This window comes from Malaya genurostris, chromosome 2 (assembly GCF_030247185.1).
Source record: "Malaya genurostris strain Urasoe2022 chromosome 2, Malgen_1.1, whole genome shotgun sequence".
NCBI lineage: Eukaryota > Metazoa > Arthropoda > Insecta > Diptera > Culicidae > Malaya > Malaya genurostris.
The window spans coordinates 31,039,742-31,061,369 of NC_080571.1; the positions used below are offsets into that span (position 1 = coordinate 31,039,742).

The 21,628-nt window shown below is 37.6% G+C and overlaps 1 protein-coding gene across 7 annotated transcripts in view; it reads left to right on the top strand.

The window, feature by feature from the left end:
- Positions 1-21,628, top strand: part of LOC131430208 (serine/threonine-protein kinase minibrain) — a 213,480-nt gene that overhangs the window by 78,415 nt on the left and 113,437 nt on the right. For 2 of the 7 annotated variants that reach the window (XM_058594961.1, XM_058594962.1), the window contains exon 1: positions 16,549-17,239. The exons of the other annotated variants lie outside the window; for them this stretch is intronic. In XM_058594961.1, coding sequence (XP_058450944.1) covers positions 17,170-17,239 — 70 coding nt within the window. In that variant the 5' untranslated portion in view covers positions 16,549-17,169. Of the gene's footprint in view, positions 1-16,548; positions 17,240-21,628 lie in introns of those variants that run through there. 7 annotated transcript variants of the gene reach the window in all.

Genomic DNA, 21,628 nt, shown 5'->3' on the forward strand with positions numbered 1-21,628 from the left:
ACACCGGGATGCGTGAAAACACGTTTCGGATCGATTATTCGAGTTTTCCGAAACACTTTTCGCACGAAGTGATCCATAAATTCGTCGGAAAGGAGCTCGGTTTAACCCGCGAAAATGTGCTCCAACTTCAGCCAAGCAGACGGCTTGGATGTACCTTCGTGAAGGTCAGTAACCTCGAGCTGGCCGAGAAGATTGTGGAGCAACACGACAACAAGCACGAGTTCAACGTCGACGGGAAGTCCTACAAGTTACGAATAACGATGGAGGACGGAGCGGTTGATGTACAAATATTCGATCTTCCCGAAGACGTCACCAACACACAAATCGCGTCTTTTCTCGCTGAATACGGCGAGGTGCTAAAAGTTCGTGACCTCCTTTGGGATAATCGTTACGGTGCATTTGAAGGAGTGAAAACTGGTGTGCGTATCGCTCGGATGGTGGTGAAGAAGAATATCCCATCACTCGTGACCATCCAGGGGGAAGACACAGCGGTAGGTTACAAGGGGCAGCGGCACACTTGCTTACATTGCCACGAATTTGTACACATTGGCATCCCGTGTGTGCAAAACAAGAAGCTACTAGTTCAGAAGCTTACAGCGGACCTCTCATACGCGAACGTCACAAAAATGTCGGCCCAGCCGAAGAAGACAGTACCGATGAAAAAACCACCGCGGCAACAGCCAGCGGACACACAAACACAATCGTCGCCCGAACCCGCGGGACTCCAACCGAGCATTTCGAGCCTCGACTCGAAGATAACCGAGACACAGCAGAACAACACAATGGCTCCTCCAGCTACACCTGCTTCCATCCAGCTGAGAATTACTGCAGCACAAGCTGCCCCCCAGCCCTGGATACCGGCAACTATCAGTTCACAACGAAAGAACGATGGAAATGAAACGGACAGCTCGCAGACATCGAACGGTCCACGCCGCTCGAACAGACAGCCGAACAAGAAATTAAAACCCAGCAAGACCGAGTCTGCACACACTGACCTATCGGACAGTGAAATGCAATCTTGATGGACTTCGTCAGCGTTAACATTGGAACCATCAATATAAACACAATAACCAACGAAACAAAACTGAGTGCTTTCCGCACTTTCGTCCGATCGATGGATCTCGATATCGTCTACTTACAAGAAGTTGAAAACGAAACACTAACATTACCCGGCTACAACGTGGTGTGCAATGTGGACCATGCGAGGAGAGGAACCGCAATCGCTCTCAAAGAACATATAAAATTCTCTCATGTGGAAAAAAGGCTGGACGGAAGATTGATCGCACTGCGTGTAAATAATGTTACACTGTGTAATGTATATGCTCCATCTGGTACTGCTCTACGAGCGCAACGCGAACGTTTCTTCAACACAACTGTCGCTTACTACCTTCGTCATCGGACAGAACACACAATCTTCGGTGGCGACTTCAACTGCGTGTTGAGAATATCCGATGCTACGGGAACGAACGCTAGCCGATCGTTACAATCGACCGTCCAACAACTACAACTACAGGACGTGTGGCTACAGCTTCGACCACGTGACATTGAGTACACGTACATCACGCACAACTCTTCGTCCAGGCTCGATCGTCTGTATGTGAGCGCTGGCCTGCGGAATCACCTGAGAACCACCGCTACTCACGTCTGCTGTTTCTCCGATCACAAAGCTGTTACCGCTAGAATTTGCCTTCCTTTCACCGACAGACCTCATGGTACCGGATTTTGGTCGCTTCGCCCGCATCTTTTGACCACCGAAAACATTGACGAGTTCCAAATACGGTGGCAATATTGGACTCGTCAGCGCCGTAACTACCATACTTGGATGGAATGGTGGTTAAAGTGCGCAAAACCAAAAATAAAATCATTCTATCGCTGGAAGTCAAAGCTTGCCTTCGATGAATTCTATCGGGAGCAGCAGCGTCTGTTCGGCTTACTACGACAAGCGTATGACGGATATCAAAACAATCCGGGCATGCTTACCACGATCAACCGAATAAAAGCAGAGATGCTCTCTCACCAGCGACGATTTTCGGAGATGTTTATTCGGATCAACGAGACATTCGTAGCAAACGAACCCCTTTCTACCTACCAGCTGGGTGAGCGTGTGCGGGAAAGAACCACTATCGAGCGCCTGAAGAACGAACGAGACGAAGTCATCGAAGACTCTGTTGCCATCCAGGACCATATGGTGCAATACTTCACCGATCTTTACGCACGTGAGTATGTAGAGGAAGTAGAAGGGGGCCCCTTTCAGTGCCAGCGAGTTATACCCGAGCAGGATCCAATTAATGAGTCCTGCATGAACGAAATCACCACAAGCGAAATACTATCTGTTATCCGTGGTAGTGCTTCGAAAAAATCACCCGGGTCCGATGGGCTGCCTAAGGAATTTTACTTACGCAGTTTTGACGTAATCCACCGAGAGCTCAACCTGATCATGAATGAGGCGATCAGATCTAACCTTCCTGCACAGTTCGTCGATGGGATAATTGTGTTAGTAAAAAAGCGTGGAGCGGGTGACACCGCTCGTTCGTACAGGCCTATTAGTCTTGTCAATTTTGACTACAAAATTCTTGCACGGATTCTTAAACTGAGAATTGAAAATATTATGTACTCCCATAACATATTAACTGAGTCGCAAAAATGTGCTAGTTCCACCAACATATTTCAAGCTACGTTGGCGGTAAAAGATCGGATAGTCCAGCTAAAAGCAAACAAAAGGAAAGGCAAACTGGTATCTTTCGACCTTGATCACGCTTTTGATCGGGTGGATCAAGGTTTTCTATACAAAACCATGCACTCTTTAGGCTTTAACGCGGGGCTTATACATTTGCTTTCTCGCATATCAGAAGCTTCTACGTCGCGTTTACTGATAAACGGACACCTCTCAGCACCCTTCCCTATTCAGCGGTCAGTCCGCCAAGGAGACCCTCTTTCGATGCATTTGTTTGTGCTTTATTTGCACCCTCTATTGCGCCAGCTGGAGCGGGTGTGTGGGACAGACCTGATTGTTGCGTATGCGGACGACATCAGTACTATTGTTACCAGTGCAGACCGGCTGGATAATATGCGTGCGCTCTTTAGGCATTTTGAACGAGTGGCAGGGGCTCGCTTGAACGAAGCGAAGACAACTGCCATCGATGTTGGTGTAACAGAAAATCCTCTTGTAGTTGACTGGGTACGCACCGAACCAACAATAAAAATACTTGGCATCGTCTTCACAAACTCAGTGCGAGAAATGGTGGCGCTCAATTGGGACGCAATTGTGACAACTTTTGCACGTCAGGTTTGGTTGCACTCGATTCGTTGTTTAGAGTTGCATCAGAAAGTAACCCTTCTGAACATATTCATTTCGTCTAAGATGTGGTACGTGGCGGCGAATTTGTACCCAACACCGGCTCACATTGCAAAACTTACGGCCACCATGAGAACCTACCTCTTCCGTGGTGCATGTGCTACTGTGCCGATGCAACAATTGGCACGAAGTAAAAAAGATGGCGGACTCAAACTGCATTTACCGGCTTTGAAATGCAAGGCACTGCTGATCAACCGTCATCTGCAAGAGATTGATATCCTTCCGTACTATTCTTCCCTTTTTCACCAAGCAACTTCCCCCCGCGCAAATTCCGTCTCAGACCTCCCCTGTCTAAAAACAATACTACAAAATTATCCTCAGCTCCCTTTCCAGATCCGCCAACACCCATCCACCAATCTCATTCACAGTTTTTATGTAATGCGTACAGACAGACCAAAGGTAGAAACAACAAATCCTGGATATAACTGGCCTCAGATATGGAAGAACATCGATGCCCGAGAGCTGCTACCATCTCAACGCAGTGCACTGTATATGTGGGTCAACCAAAAAGTTTCACACAGACGACTAATGAATGTAATGCGACGAACCGACGGCGAGCAATGTTTGCATTGTACAGGACAGATTGAAACCATCGAACACAAATTCTTCGACTGCTTGAGAGTAAGTGAAGCTTACGATCTTCTACAGCAAAAACTTTCGGAACTAGTTGGTAGCCGGCACACATTCCAGAGTGGTGAACTGCTACGACCATCATTAGAGTGGATCGCGAAAACTACGCGAACGCAAATCTTAAAGACTTTGTTAAGCTACATCAACTTTATTGAAGAATGCAGCGGCGCAGTAGATATAAACGCATTACGTTTTAATTTTAGTATCCCGATATAATTATTTTATCTTTTTTTCCAATTGAGACATAATAAACGTATTTAAAAAAAAAAAAAAAAAAAAAAAAAAAAATTAACAGGAAAAAATTCATATAACTTGACGACAATCGATACGTTTTGAAGCCCATAGAAACATTTTGCATACATTAGATATGACTTTACGGGGGGTGAATGTAGCAAGTGGCTTTAAAAAGAGGGGTGTAATGTTTGAAACGGCACAATTCCGAAATTATTGAACGGATTGCCACCAAACTTGGCACAGATACTTCATGCTCTTCTGAGAAGGCCATAAGGGTATTTTCATGGGGGAGAGAGCGTAGTAAGTGTCCTTAAAAGGGGGGGTCATGAAAAAATTTGTCTAATTTCACGAGAATCGATACTTTTTTTAGACCAGTTTGTTAGTTAGTTTGCATATATTAGATATGATTATATTGGTGGTGGATGTAGCAAGTGCCTTAAAAAAGAGGGGGTGTAATGTTTGTAATGTAATAACTCCGGAACTAATTAACGGATTGCTATCAAACTTGGTACAGATACTTATTGCTCTTAAGAGATGGTCATAAGGGTACTTTTGTGGGAGAGGGATCGTAGCAAGTGTTCTTAACAGGGGGGGAGGGGTCATGAAAAAATGTGTCTAATTTGACGAGAATAGATACTTTTTGAAAACCGTAGAAACATTTTGCATTCCGTAGGTATGATTATGTGGGGGTTGGACCTTTAAAAAGGGGGGTGTAATGTTTTTAACGACCTAACTCTTAAACTACTGAACGTATTGCAGCAATCAAACTTGGCATAGGTACTTTTTGCTCTTCAGAGATGATCATTAGGACATTCTTAGGGGAGAGAGTGTGTAGCAAGCGTTCTTAATTTGAGGAGGCCATGTCGAAATTTATCTTATTTAAAGAGAATTGATAATTTTTAAAACCATACATACATTTTGAAAAACTCAAATATGGTTTTAAGGATATTTGTGGGGGGTGGATATAATGAGTGCCTCTAAAAAAGGAAGTTTAATGTGAAGTTTATAGAATTTTCCATAAAATCTTGCTGAGTACAGATATTATTTGCGCTTCAGATGATCATAAGAGCAAATTTCCATAACAACTCAGGAAATTATCGCCAAACTTGGCACAGGTACTTTTTACTATTCAGAGGTGGTCACGACAAGCTTAGATATTCATGACAAAGGTTTATTGTAAAACTTTCTTATTCGTCGTCAAACAAGATAGGGGGGCGGATTCAGACTAGGAGAAGGGGATCTTGAAAATCAATTTTCATCTTGAATTTTTTATAAAATATGAGAGGGGCAAGATTGTGCTAGATAGTATTGCTATCGTTAATTTGAATTAAGCAGTACTGCTATTGTTAGTTTTAATGAATTAATCGATACTTTTGAAGAGCACAGATACTTCGTACACTACTAAGAGGTGCTCATAAGGGTTATCATGGAGGAGAGCTGTAGTAAGTTTACTAATAAAAGGGGAGTTCAATATAAAATTTATTCTACGAGAAACGATGCATCTTGACAAATATAGATACTACTTTTATGTCAATATAGATTAAAAGGTTATTTTAAGGGAGACGGAGTGCAGCAAGTGCCCCAAACATGGGAAGTGTAAGGTAAAATTGATTGAAAAGCAACATAAAAGTGCTCTAAGAGCAATAAGTATCTGAAGTGTAAGGTAAAATTGATTGAATAGCAACATAAAACTGCTTAAGAGCAATAAGTATCTGAACCAAGTATTACACTAAGTAGGACAGCTTCGGGAATTTTGTTCGGTCTTTTCTTCCCGAAACATTTCCGAGCAACGCCGGGTCATTCAGCTAGTTTACAAATATATACCGCGTAATTTGATTCTATCTCTAATTGTTCATGGCCTACTTTGACAAAAAATATAACCATAACTTTTTTTTCTAAAGAGATAAATTTTTTTTTCTACAAAGTTTTAGAACTATTGAAAATAATTTACTTTGTCAAATATACCAAAAGTGTAGGTCGCACCGTTTCGGATATACAAAGCGTTTTTATGGCAACCCCTTTAAAATCAGTTTTTTATTCATAACTTGTTTCGAGTTATTTTTTTATGCATACTTTGTTTGGAATGATCGAAGATAATTAAAAATCCCATATTTTTGTTGAAGGTAGTGCATATGTTTGTTGTTTCCTGGCAAAGTTATATAACATTTTACCTTTTTTTACCTATGATAAAACCTTACACCGAAGCGAAATATGCAACTTCATGCAACTGATTTTTACAAAATTTATAGGAAAAGATATGCCCAAAAATATAAAAAAAAATCTACGTGGAACTCGATGGAACTTTTTAAGGCCTTTTCAAAGTTTGTTTTAGATATTGAATTATGACAACCCCCTTAAAACTAGTTTCCTAATCATAACTTGTTTCAAGTTATTTTTTATACATACTTTGTTTGGAATAATTATAGAAAATATAAAATCCCATAGTTTTGTAGAAGGTAATGCATAGGTTTATTCTTTTCTGGAAAAGTTATACATCATTTTATCTATTTTTACCTAGGAAACCTTGTACCGAAGCGAAATATGCAACTTAATGCAGCAGACTTTTACAATACTTATAGGAAAATATATTCCTAATCCAATTTATTTTCCAATGAGAATATCCTGAGTACTATTCGTGTGACTCATTTTCACTATAGCCATGCTGAAACCATGAATGGTTAAGAAACGGAGGGTGTCACGCGTCCGCTGTTTCTGTAACTCACTTTTGCAGTGAGCGTAGAGATGGGCAATTCGCTCCTCAGATCACCGCACTGGTAAGCAGGGATGCCAGGTTCACAGATTAATCTGTGTTTCACAGATTTTCAACCTTTTGCACAGATTTAAAACATGGCACAGATTTTCACAGATTTCTGGAAATGGTTACAGATTTACACAGATTTTGAAATCGATCACAGATTTTTGAAATTGATCACAGTTTAGCTCTAAAACTTACAGAGCGGTAGGAAATAGTAAGACCTTTTTTTTTGCTTACCAAAATGATTCCGATCAGCTATTATGGAAACGGGGAAACGTGCACAGATTTTGCACAGACAGGTTTTTGGCTTGATCACAGATTTTTGAAAAAATGACCTGGCAAGGTGGAAACAAGCTACGAGCTGAACGAATCTTCGGCTCTTGAAGAGCGAGTTATAAATGAGAAGAAATGTGTGCATGAGCTTTTGTTCGTTCTTCCAAATGTGTATCTATCCTTCTTTAACAGATTGAAAGAGCCATTGTCGTTAAGAAATCTTACCTCTCACTCAGTAGGCTAAGGTACATTCAGGGATGCCACTTTTGCAGATATTTTCAAATATGGCATAATAATAATTCGCAGACAAGTTAGTTCGCATTTCGTTGTTCTTTGTGCATCAATGATTTCGATCATGCATATGAAAGAAAAACGGCACAAAAAAATGGTGCTCTGAAACAAACCTTCAGTTCAATCTTAATGAGCTGATTCCCTTTAGTGAGCTGATCGGTCCGGAGCTGCTCACCGCTGTGAGCTGCTTCGCACTTCTCTAAGTGAGCGTCGCACGATCAACATACCGTCTTAAAAACGTGTTGTTTCGCGATAACTCAATTTATTTACACGTTTAAAAATTGAATCTCTTCGTAAAGGTTTGTATTTTTACAATACTTTTTCATATTTTATTTGGCAAACATTTTTCCATTTTTTAATATGTGTTGAACTTTTGATAATTTTTCGGATTTTCAATATTTAAAATTAACATTGAAAAGGCCTAAAAAATTGCATCGAGTTTCACTTAGATTTTTTCTAATATTGTTATTTGTCAAAAAGTAAACAAAATAAAAATCACAACAATTTGCTTAAGTTGCGCGTGCAAGCATGAGCTTGTTTAGGTAATAGAGGTAATCCAAAAAAAATTGTTTATAAAATAAAGTGACTATATCTGAAAAAATATTCATTTTACATTATTTATATCTTCAGCAAAAATACTTCAAATGTTTTTTTTCCTTAAAAATGAGATAGAAAAAAAATGTTTTTTTTTGTGAAAAATTTTTTTTTTCAAAATTGGTACTACCCCCTTAACAAAAATTAAGGTACTTTCAAAAGAAGCCTAATATAATCTTGTAAAACTTTTTCGAAGACATATTAGCTCTTAAAAATCAGTGAAAGTCAGTACAGACTTTTGACCGTCTTTTTCCAGTTTTGGACCACTGTGCGGCGTATGAATTATCTTTGCTAAAGTAAATCATATTTGAGTAAATCATATCATCTTGATGTGGTCTACCTGAAAATTCTTCTTACCGAAAAGGAGGTGTTGAATCAAATAATTTGTCTTCGCTGAAATCTGTTTAAAATCACAATTGTAAACAAAAAAAAAATCAAAATCACAGCAATTTGGTTTTTCTGTAACATTTTGCATTTTGCACGGTCGGCTAAAGTTTAGCTTACTATTACTGGTTGACCCTTCCCAAGCTACACTAGCGATGGTGCAATACAGTTCGTTTTAAAGAACCGTTCAGAACTCGATAGTTCTACTGATAGAACTAGTTCTTTAATTTCTCAGAAATTTTATGTTTCTATGAAAATGAAAAAATGAGTTCAACTAATCATATTTTGTTGGAAACAAATTGAATAATAATAAATACAGTGATTTTTTCGTTTTCTGCATGCAGTTTCCAACAAAAATAGGAATCAGATTTTCACTATCTCTCCAACGTTCCGACAATTTCAGCGCGGTTTCTGCTCAGATTTCGATGCGATTGATTGATTGTTCATTTCACATTTATGAATCATTTGTTTGAAAAAAATAAAAGTTCCTTACAAATTTTTGAAGCTAGTGAGTTTCATGAAACCTCAAAAAATTGAAGATGGGCGAACGTTTCAACAATTCGTCGAGCTGGCCGATTTGGTGAATTTTCACCTCGATAAAACCAAGATTTACGAGAAGGCGGTTCTAGCAAATGTGTTCTTCAGTGGACCAAATTTCGATTTTATGCTCTCCGATTTCGAGTGGTACAAATTGCTATTTCAGTAGAGCTGTTACCGCAGGAATTACGGATTGCGTTTCCCAATTCTAATGCGGAAATCGAGACGAAGAAGAAAAGTTAAAACGTTCATCTAGTGCTGATCCCAACGGGAATCCATCCGTGATGATAAAAATTATGATAATAGTTTGTTAGTTCCAATATTCAACATTTTCAATTGTTCTTTGCGTTATGGAATTTTTCCTGAACTATGGAAGAAATCTTATGTAAACAAGGCTACTAGAATTGCTGCCTCGTGCGCTGTATCGAAGCTGGTTGAAATCATAATTCTGGATTTTATAACACACAGTTGCTCTGACTACATGTCTGAGACTCAGCATGGATTTCAATGCCAAAGCGTTCAACCTCCACAAATTAAGTAACCTACACTTCCTTCATCATTCCTTCTACGTACCGACTACAAGTAGATTCTCTATACATTGCAATTGCAATTGTTACAGTTAGACATTCGACGTAGCAATCTTCGATCCTTCTTCGGATTCCCAATGTTAGAACTAGTTAAGGGATAGACCGAGGCCCATTGCATTGCATGTGCCGCATATTTACAAATGTGTCAATTCTTTCGACTTTCATGTACCACGTAATGTTATCAAGAAATTGTTCCTCGTATTAATGTCTCATTAGATTTAGTTACAATAGAAGCACTAGATTTGAGGAAATGGATGATTGTAATCTGTTGATGCAAAAGATGAGGAGGTTTTATGCCTGCTGGAGAGCAAAGCTGAATATGAGGCGATAAATAATTGAAACTAAAATTAAAAACAGTAAATCATATCATCCTGATGTGGTCTACCTTAAAAATTCATCTTACCGAAAAGGAGATGTGGAATCAAATAATTTGTCTTTGCTGAAATCTGTTTAAAATCACAATTGTAAACAAAAAAAAAATCAAAATCACAGCAATTTTGTTTTTGCTGTAACATTTTCCGTACATCAGAGAGTATAAATTAACTAAGGACATCGAAAAAGATGGAGAACGAAAAAAAACCTTTTTCATAGGGTATCTCAAAGTGACGTGTTGTATGCAAACTTATTATATGACAAACTTCTGCAGATTTTTAAATTATAATATTTAGGTGGATTTTGAAGTTCTGCGGAAAGTATCACCTGTATAAAAAATAGTGGTGTACTGCTTCGCTCGAATATTGCGCGTTTTAGTTTTCATCTTCACGCGGATTTCGGGCGTTTTGGTTTCTACTTTGCGCGAATTTCGGAATTTGTTGAAATTTTTCGTAACGGGTGATATACAAAAATATAAAATATTTAAAGATTTCATATAATTGGCCTTTAACAAAATTACTACAGACCACAGACAACCGAACAGAACATTTTGTAAGTAAATAACAAATACAAACTAGGATCAAAATAAAATTTAACACACGATATTGTTGCAATCTATGGAGAAGACTATAATGAAATGTTGAAACGGTGGAGAAAATTTAAAAATTGTCACATTTAGTTAAAAATGATCGTTTTGAAATGTGCGATTAGTTAAATCATCTCTGAAAAAATCTATCACTTCCATTTCATTTGGATAGAATGAAGAACTATCGTTCTTTTATGAAGAACATCTATTTACTCATTCTTTTAGACCGACCGAATTATATGGAATGGCTAACGCTCGTATCTGTACTGTAATTTACAGTATTGTACTGTAATTTTGACCCAAATTATACGTACTGTTTTTCTCTTGAAAAATACTAAAGCTTGCTTCAGATAGAATTAGAACAAAGACAATTGCCTCTGTTTCAGTTATTTATTATTGTTGAATTCAAGATCTTTATTTCTACAAATGTAGCGTTTTCTTCATACTTTTAAGAAATAATACGGATAAAATCATTCGTCACGGTTTCGAGGGAATTCTCTAATTTTTCCTGTAATACGGCTCATTAGCCGGCGCACACCTTCTTCGTCCATCGCTTTATCTATCTTATTCCACCAGGTCGTCATCTGATTGATGTCTTTGATAACCTTTCCCTTTGCCTTGAGTCTCCTCTTCATGATTGCCCAGTTTTGCTCAATAGGGCGAAACTGGGAGCAGTTGGGTGGGTTAAGGTTTTTCGGAACAAACTGGACCCCTTTCTCTGCATACCATTCTTGAACAACTTTACTGTAATGACAGCTTGCCAAATCTGACCAAAACATTACGGGATGGTCGTGGGATCGAATGAACGGCAAAATTCGTTTCTGGAGACACTCTTTTTGGTATAGTTCCGACGTCATTGTCTTATTTGTAAGGAAAACTTTCGTTTTTTTGCCACAGCTGCAAATGCCCTGCCAAATCATAAATTTACTAAGTACAGTCGATTTGCGGAATGTCAAAAATCATACGTGAAGCTGACAAAATTCCCGATACGTGGGCGCCAAGAACTTCCAAATCCGTCCACCAGGAGCACCACAATATGAGCAAAAGTTTGTTCCAATTCTAAATGAGCAAAAGTTTGTTCCAATTCTAAATTCTAATGAACTGTATTTTCCCATTGAAATGTAATCTTTTTCTTAAATCGAAAAATAAATACAATATTTTAAGTCTTCGATGCATCGAATTACAAAATGTTCATGACAAAAGATCGATTGGAAACATTTGTTGATTTGAAACAAACGAAAAATCCAAATATCCGTTTCTCGAAAAACAAAATAGAGTTGTTTTTTGCAAAACATGTTTCGTAATTTTTTCAATTTCTAATGCCAAGTGTTATGCCGATTGATGATTAATTCGTTTATTTTTTTTAGTTTTCATTGAGCTAAAAATATTCATTCTCATAGGGAAACGAAAAAAAAACTCTTGAGATGATGAAAATAAATCATCCGATAATTCTTTTGGTTTATTTTTATTCACTATTTTTTTTATTTTTGTAGAATGTACTGTTTTTTTCAAATCGATGTACGATGTAGGGTATTCTCTCGATTTTTATGCACAATGTACTGTTTTTCATCGAAAAAAATATACGAGCTTTAAGCATGGCTGCAGGCACGTATACAGGGGGGTGTTATAGGGGTTCAAACCCCCTCCTAAACTCAAAAGTTTATTACATTATAAAAACTCTTCTCTCTTAAGTCCATCATGCGGGCGACCCGCTCGAGTTTTCCTGACTTGGGGGTGTTTTCAGCGGACCCACACGGACAGCAGGATGCGGCCTTCAACGACACGTGCCAACGTCACATGACTTAGTTCCAACCCACCAGCCTGGAGGCATAATTTTACTTGGTATTAAGTCCTTAGTATTAAACAATATATCTGTTGGATTTTTGTAATCTGTTCATATAAAAAGATGAGCAGGTTTTATGCCTGGTGAAGAGTGAGATTGTAAATTTCAACTCCAGCGGGCTTTTCCCTGCTCCCAAATAAATAAATATTCAAGTCAATTATAAAATTCGTATGGAAATTGATTAATATATTCAGGACACCCCCCGAAAAAAGTTTCTGGGTACGCGCCTGGGCATTTGAAATAGATAATACGTATAAAATACAAAACAGCTTCGTAAAATTGAGTATTGGTCGTTGATCTCATTCACTATAATTCTGCTAAAGGTTGCTTACGTAATCCACAAAGAAAATTCGAACTCCGAATTTGTATCACAAGATATTTTTTTAGTATCCAAGAAAAAACATACCGGAAAAAATTAAATACGAAATCGAAACTGTACTCTGATCTGAGACTCGAATCCAAAACTTTTGCTTATCAGCGAAAATTGTTTTAGATTTTTAACTACTTTGAATGTGATAAAACACATTTCAGAAAGCAACCAAACTATGCAGAACTCCGTACCTGTTCAGACTTTGCACGGCTGATAGGGTGGTGTTGAATTTTGATTATCGCACTTGTGCTGTCATTCCGATATAGAACACTCTGTTTGCATTCGCCAATCTTATTAACAGGGTGGCAAGTGACCGGGAAAATCGGGAAAACCGGGAAAAAGTCGGGAATTTTAGTGAAAAACTGGGAAAATATTACTAGTTAGCTCACCTATGAGTAACAGTTGTTAGCATAATCATTTTTTTCAACAATTGAAAAGTAGGAGACAATACCCAAGTTTGCGTTCGAGCGAAATGTTCAGTACAAGTGTTGAAATAATTTATTGTCCATTGGAAATTGGGCCAACATCCCATGTCTCCCAACGATTTTTAGAGGCTTGAAGGCAGTTTTAAATCAAACAAAGTTTTTTTTAGTTGCTATCAATAACAGCATAATGAAAGCTCATTTTGAAAAATAAGGATAATTTGGATGCTTCTGTTAGATTTTTATTAAATTTTTGAATAAGTATTCAACATCTGCAAAATGTATGGCAAAATCTCAAGGTAACAGGGAAAATTTTTAATAGAATTATTGAACATTTTTAGGAGCCTTCATGTTTTTAAGTTTGCTAATGATTGCCCTTGTTTCATCATAATTTGTCTCAGTAATGTCATCTTGAGACAATACTTGTGTTATGCTTATATTTCTGTGAGATATCAAAGGGACTCGCAAGATCGGAAGAGTTGTCGACTTCGATCTTATTCACCGATTACAGGAAGTATTTGAGTTCCTTTTTTTGAGAGTTGAAACTGGTTTCTGAGGACTAGTATAGAATCTTAGAAAGATTTAGAAAATGGATTGATTTGTTCAGTGAATATATGATTAATTTTCTTTAAAAAGTCCATAGTAGGATCAAAAGTACGTTGATATTTATGTAGATAAAGGTAAATTGAATTTAGTTTGAACTTTTGGAACTTCAATAAGGTAATGATTTAAATTATATACGGCCATATCTATTTTTCCCAAAACAATTTCAGGGTTTACATTCGATAGTATTCTAGTCGATTAGTTCTAAGCTGGTAGAATATATAACTAATTGAACTAATTATTGCTTAATTTGAAACCCTGAATGTTATTGATTGATCTGCTTGAATCAGATCAATTGTAGAAGAATATAGATAAATTAGTTAAGCTATTGGAAATAAAACTGGTTTGAAACCAGCGGAGAGTTCATCATGAAGAATTCGTACTTTCTGATTTTTTTTCTGATTACTCTACGAGCATTTAGAATCCTATTAGGAAAAAAACAGATCGATATATTGTGCATTTGAACTGCTATCATTTGATTTATTTGTCCATCAACGCACTGAAATCGTAAACATTGTTTATTAACTAACAGATACATTAGAAAAAAATGGTGTTTTACAAGAGCAAGTCGTGGCAGCAGCCGAACGGTTTTGCGAAATCTTCTAATACGCACATCTTATACATCTAATGATTTTAAATTCAATTCTTTTACACGAAAATTTCAAATTTTTGGTCTGACAGGACTTTGTTAATAATTGGTTTTATGGTTTTCATCACAATCACAGCATGATAATTCATCTGAGGGTATCGTTCATTGAACAGATGTGCCTGCAAGCGACATAATTTAAACAGTATATGTCCATATAATAATTTATTGTACCATGGCCGAAGCCCTGGCAATGAAGATATTGTGTTAGATTCGCTGTGTTTGTGATTGCCGATAATTTGGCAGAAAGTGGCTCGATATTTCTTTACATTGTATACAACATTTTCAATCCGGTAGAAGATGCTACAAGAACTCACTGTCTCTCAATGCATGAACCGTGAGAGAATTTTTCTACATTTCTTCACTCCATTTCATACTCTGAGTATTTCACAGACCTTAACAAAATATATACAGTCCGGCAATGATCGGCGCGGTGAGGAATTTACCAAGAGAGAATCGCAAGTGGATAATTGGTCACAATATACAATATTTTAAAACCCTATTCACAGCTATTTTCATAGAAACAACTTATACAAAGGTTATTTGCTCATAGTTAGAATAAGCGGCAATTGTAAAATGATTCTATCGCAATTATCCACTGCCCGTATAGAATCACAAAACGAGAATAAGCGACCGTTTGTTGTTTCAGAGAGAATCCCCAAAGCAGCGTGCTAACCCGTGATACTCAGAAAGGTCATCGAGAGAAATTCGCTTTCGCACTGGTGTCCATTCTATGTTAAATGAGCCATGCCGGGTTTTTGTTGCTGAGATGATATCCGTTTCTCTTTGATGGCACTGATTGAATCGTGTAAAGAGTTGGTAGAGAGCGTTCTTTGATACGATAAAAGCCATCCTTGGCCATCATGCCGTTTATAATTTTCCCGCCGAACTGAGATTTCCACTTTCACTTCCGGAAGGAGCGAAGAAGCTCTGTGCAAAATGATTTGAAGTTGCAAGCATAGATTGTTGTTGTTTTCTCCGAGTGGCAAGCGTCCGTTTTTGGCATTGTTATTCCTTATTGATTTATTTTCAATCATAAGTATGGCAAAAAAAAATAAAAACAGTCATGTACACTCCAAAGAAATCGGTTACTTTTATGCTTATATAATCATGAATATATGCTATTGATACATCGAGATGTATGAAAAGTACTTCAATCCTCAATTAGCTTATCGTTTTTGAACATGGGCTTTCTGTTTAAAGTTTGAATTAAAAAATATTTAAAAAAAACTAAACAGGGACGATTTTAGCATATTCCAAAAACCGGGAATTTTAATCTGGAGACTGGAGACCAATCTATTAATATTAGACATTCCATTCATCTGTCTTTTTACAGTCTGTTAGAAGAATTTAGTTACTGTATGAAGCCCAAAAAATAATGAATGTTTGGAGATATTTGAGATACTCGGCACTAGAAAACACCGATCGAAATTTTGTGAAATGTTCAAATGTTGTTTATTGTTGTTTATTACATTTAAGAACTGTTGTCACCAAAAAAATTGAATGGTCCCCAACAGTAATAACCGCACAAAGAAGTGCTCTGCATCGTAATACGCAGATCACCGAGAAACTTTAAATACAGTTAAAACTGATCTTAAGACGAATAAAAGAATTATCATTTCAATTGAATATATTTTTGCTCGACCCGATCGGATGCTCATAGAAAAATCCAACATTCTCAACTATATTCCCGTTTACATTGGGAAGCCAACAAAGCACAGCACTCTGCGGCTTGTGTTTTGTTGTTGTTGTGGTTTTCGATTTCTGCATCCAAGATCCTCAGCAGCATCCAGTCTTTGTCATCCATATTATCGTCTGCGTTGCATTATATGCGACTCGGATGGTTTTTGCTGTGCAGTAACCGCGCGTGCGGTTCAAACACTCCGAGCAATTTTTCGCGCACCAACGCGCCCCTGTCATTTCACATGTCCGTCCGCATCCACCGTAGTATCCGAGTAGTGTCTGACATCCACCAAGACACCAAGCTTTGTATGGTTTGTTTTTTTTTTTTGTTTCTCGCGCAATACAGTCGAAGGCGACCCAACCCAATCTTAGCTGTTTCCAAGCGAAAATCGGTGCCGCGCCAAGGCAGTATCACTTTGAAGTTCTGACAGGACGGATGGAACCCGTACGTAGTGCGTAGCGGCCTGTTCTGGTGTAGGTCGCCAAACAACTTAATTACGCGATCTTGTTCCACACGGACCGTTGGGATACCCGTCATGCTCTTTCAAGAAATCTTGTGCTGATTGCAAGCAGTTCCAAGTGACAAAATATTAGTTCTGGGAAAATAAAACGTGTATTGGCAGAAAACAAATAAATATTTGACCGTTGTGTGCGCGAATTGTCTGCCGTTTTTTTGATTGTGCCATCATCAGCTGAATAATTGCATAATCGAAAGGGTAGCGTGAGTTCGAGACCAAACAGTGTGTGTTGTGTTTAAGAACTAGGAAATATCGTTGAAGGAAATAAAAATAAATTTTTGCTTTACGGGCAGTTTCGGGCTTCGGCGAGAATCGTCCGACTGCGGACTGTAATAATAGACTGTGCGAGTGAAAAAAAAAACAACAAAAATTGGTATTTTTTTGTTCGTGCGCCACAGATAGACGACGCGTAACTTAGCAGAGGATCCCTCAGTGTTTGGGAAAAGCTTTCGTTCGGTGAAAGCACACCAGTTCAAGGGAGTCACAATGACCAGCGGTCTGTGCTACATCTCGTCGTCGACGCTGACCCAGTCCTGGTCGAACAAGGATGACTACGGTAAGCCTTTCGCTTCTGGCGTCCTGGCACACGATGGGCACTGCATGTAATTGGATCAATGAACCGATCGGAATGTGCTGCTGCGGCTGTTTGGTGCTGACCTTTCCCAATCGAAGGAATGTTGTTGGCAGCAGCAGCAGCAGCACCTTCGTATTTCCATGTTTTGCTGTATGTACTTTCATTCACAGGATGGAGAGAAAGAGGGACCATCGGGGAAATCATCAGACCGGGGTCATAAATCTCCCTTGCTGATGCACGCAAGAGCTGTTATGTTTTACGAGAAAATTGCAATTATTATTTTCCTTTCCGGTGTTTATGGCGGCAATTGTGGTTACCGCCGACTGGCGACGCCGGCTGATGAAGTGTTGGTGCAATTCTGAGCACCTACGTACACTGGGAGGGAGCCGATCGGTGGAAATGCCCCGTACTACATTTATTGAAGCTTTTTGTACCGAAGGACTAATCAATTCAGTTTCGAGTGGGTGCTCAAATAAAACGGAGCGTGTAATGTGTAATTTATTTAATATTATTAGAATTTGCAGTCATACTTGAGTTGCACCTAACTTGGTTCCCTCAGAACACACAAATCGTGCTTGCCGTACATTACTGTGGTTTAATTGCATTTAGTCAATAGTCGGTGTTGAACAGTCGTTCGCACCGCACGCGTATAGCTCTTGGCTCCTGGAATTTTTTTCTGGCTACCTAGAGTTTCATTGATTCAAGGCTTCAGTCTTTTTCAAGGCTACCTGAATCACTAACTAAGTGACTAAGTGATACAAAGAGTGATATTAGAGTGACTAAGTGATACAAAGAGTGATATTAGAGTGACTAAGAAATTAATCAGCCTTTTTTAAGGCTAGCTAGGAGTCTAATCGAAGACTAATTTAGCCTAGTTAATTTAATTTAAAATTTCATTAATTTCAAAAATGCCTGCGTCCAACCGGAAAGGCAACAAGCCTAAGGCTAAAAATAATTCAATACGGAATAAATCACAATCCGTTATTCAACATTTTTCTAATAACATTCACGATCTTATAGAATCTGAATGTAAAAATAAAAGACAACGGACGGATTTCCCTTCCGTTGATCCTATGCCGTCTAACAATATTTACGAGATTCTTCCTGAATCCGATTGTAGCGACATAGAAGAAAATTCTTCAAAAATTCCCAAAATGGACGCTTGTCGTTCTGGGAAGAAACATCAATCTATGCCACCAGTGACGGTGATGATTTCCGACTTCAAAGCATTCCGTACTGAGCTTTCTACTTTTCTCCCGGAAGTAAAAGTCTCATTTCAAATCGGACGAAGAGGAGAATGTCGAGTCTTGGTGGATGGATTGGAAGATTACGAACGTCTTATTCGATATTTGTCCGAAAAACTTCATAAATTTTATTCATATGATATAAAATCAGACAGACCCTTCAAGGCTGTCTTGAAAGGATTATCAAATGATCAAAGTATAGATGAAATTAAAAATGAAATAAAAGAATTGCTTGGTTTTGCCCCTTCCCAAGTAATACTTATGAAAAAAAGAGCGAATGGTACTTCTAAACCACGCTCTGGAATTTCCCATGAACTTTACCTAATACACTTCAATCGAAGTGATGTAAACAATTTGAAAACTTTAGAAAAAGTACGTTTCATTTCCCACATTAAAATTCATTGGGAACATTATAAACGGCATAATCGTATTGCAAACTTAACGCAATGTCGTCGTTGCCAAGGCTTCGGCCATGGAACCAAAAATTGTCATATGGATATACGGTGTTTGAATTGTGGTAAATCGCATTCGAAAGACGTTTGTCCAATGAATGAAACCACTGATAAATTTTCATGTTCAAATTGCAATGGAAATCATAAATCCAATTATTTGAAATGTCCTGTCAGGGAAAAAATTTTAAACGCTCGTTCGCTTAGACAACAAGTCAAATCAACGACCTTAAATTTACAGAACATACCTGAAAATTCTTCTAAGGCACCTGCCAATTCGTCTTCTAACGAAAACAATTTATTGACAGGTAGATCGACCTCGTCATCATCTTCTTCTAATGTCAGTTATGCTGGTATATTAGGTAGAAATCTATCTCCTATTTCTTCTAATGTAAATAATCAAAACACAGGACCGCCTTGCAGTTCTTCTTCTAACGAAAACAATTTATTAATAGGTAGACCGGCCAAATCATCTTCTTCTAATGGCAGTCTACCTACAAATATTCCTTCAATGCCATTCGCTTCTTTAAATGAAGTCGATTTAGGCGATATAACTGAAAATAAAATGATCTACCTACAAGATCAACTTTTTCAAATGATCATCCAAATGAATTCGACTTCATCACTTTTTGAAGCATTTCAAATCGGATGGAAATTTGCAAATAATATTATAATGAATTTAAAATTTAACAGTGATGTTAAATAATTATTTGAATATTTTAAATTGGAATGCTCGATCTTTGAAATCGAGTGAAGATGAATTTTATAATTTTCTCAAAGTTCACAAAATTCATATTGCCATTGTGACAGAAACTTTTCTTAAACCAAATGTAAAATTGAAAAGTAATCCACATTATGTGGTTCATCGATTTGACAGGTTTACTGGAATTGGTGGTGGAGTTGCCATTTTTGTCCAACGGCAAATTAAACATCGAATTTTACCTTCTTTCAATACTAAAGTTATTGAAAGCTTGGGAATCGAAGTTGAAACCATTCATGGAATTTATTTCATCGCTGGAGCATATTTGCCATTCCAATGCACCGGCGAACAATTAAATTTCTTTAAAGGCGATTTGCAAAAACTTACAAGATATCGATCGAAATTTTTCGTAATAGGGGACTTAAATGCTAAGCATGTCCAGTGGAATTGTAGGCAAAATAACAGTAATGGTAAAATACTTCATAATCAACTCTCAGCTGGTTACTTTACAGTTCTTCATCCCAGTAATCCTACTTGTTTCTCTTCCGTGAAAAACCCGTCTACAATTGATCTGGTTCTAACAGATCAAAGTCACATTTGTAGTGAACCGATTACTCATGCTGATTTTGACTCAGATCATCTTCCTGTAACATTCAGACTTTCCAACGAAGCTATAATTAATCCAATTAGTTCTATTTTCAACTATCATAGAGCTAATTGGTTGGATTACAGATCTCACATTGAAAATCATGTGGATCATGAAACTATTTTAGAAAATTTTGCGGACATCGACACAGCAATTGATAATTTGAATCATTATATTATCGAAGCTAGAAATCTTTCAGTTCCCAAAGCTCAAACTAAATTAAATTCTCCTATCATCGATGACAATCTTCAACTGCTCATTCGGCTGAAGAATGTTCGTCGACGACAATATCAACGTTCTCGTGATCCTGCTATGAAAAACATAGTTAAGGATTTACAAAAAGAAATTAAACATAGATTTACTCTTTTGCGAAATGAAAATTTCGCTAAAGAAGTTGAACAAATTAAACCATATTCTAAACCTTTCTGGAAACTTTCTAAGGTTCTTAAGAAACCTCAGAAACCAATTCCTGCTCTCAAGGAAGGAAATCAAATACTTCTTACAAATGGTGAAAAAGCTCAAAAGCTAGCTCAGCAGTTCGAGAGTGTCCACAATTTTAATTTAAACGTTGTGAGTCCTATTGAAAATGAAGTCTCACTGAAGTATGATCATATTTCAACCCAAGTGTTATCACACGATGACATTATTGAGACGAATTTTGATGAAATTAAATCAATTATTAGGAAACTCAAAAACATGAAGGCTCCTGGTAATGATGGAATTTTTAATATTCTTATTAAAAATCTTCCCGATGTTGCCTTGAGACTCCTGGTTAAAATTTTCAACAAGTGTTTTTCATTAGCTTACTTCCCAAAAAGATGGAAAAACGCTAAAGTAATTCCTATCCTAAAACCTGATAAAAATCCAGCAGAAACATCAAGTTATCGCCCAATTAGCTTACTTTCTTCTATCAGTAAACTTTTTGAAAAAATTATCTTGTTAAGAATGATGACTCATATAAATGAGAATTCAATTTTTTTACCAGAGCAGTTTGGATTTCGTCATGAACATTCAACTACTCATCAACTTGTCAGAGTAACGAACATGATAAAAACAAATAAATCTTCTGGGTTATCCACTGGAGTTGCTCTTCTAGACATAGAAAAGGCATTCGACAGTGTTTGGCACAAAGGTTTAATAGCAAAAATGTCTGATTTCCAGTTTCCTATTTATTTGATCAAAATGATTCAAAATTATTTAACTGATCGTACTCTTCAGGTTAGCTATCAGAATTGTAAATCTGAATTGCTACCCGTACGAGCCGGTGTTCCGCAGGGTTCGAGTGTAGCTCCAATCTTGTATAATATTTTCACTTCTGATCTTCCAAATCTA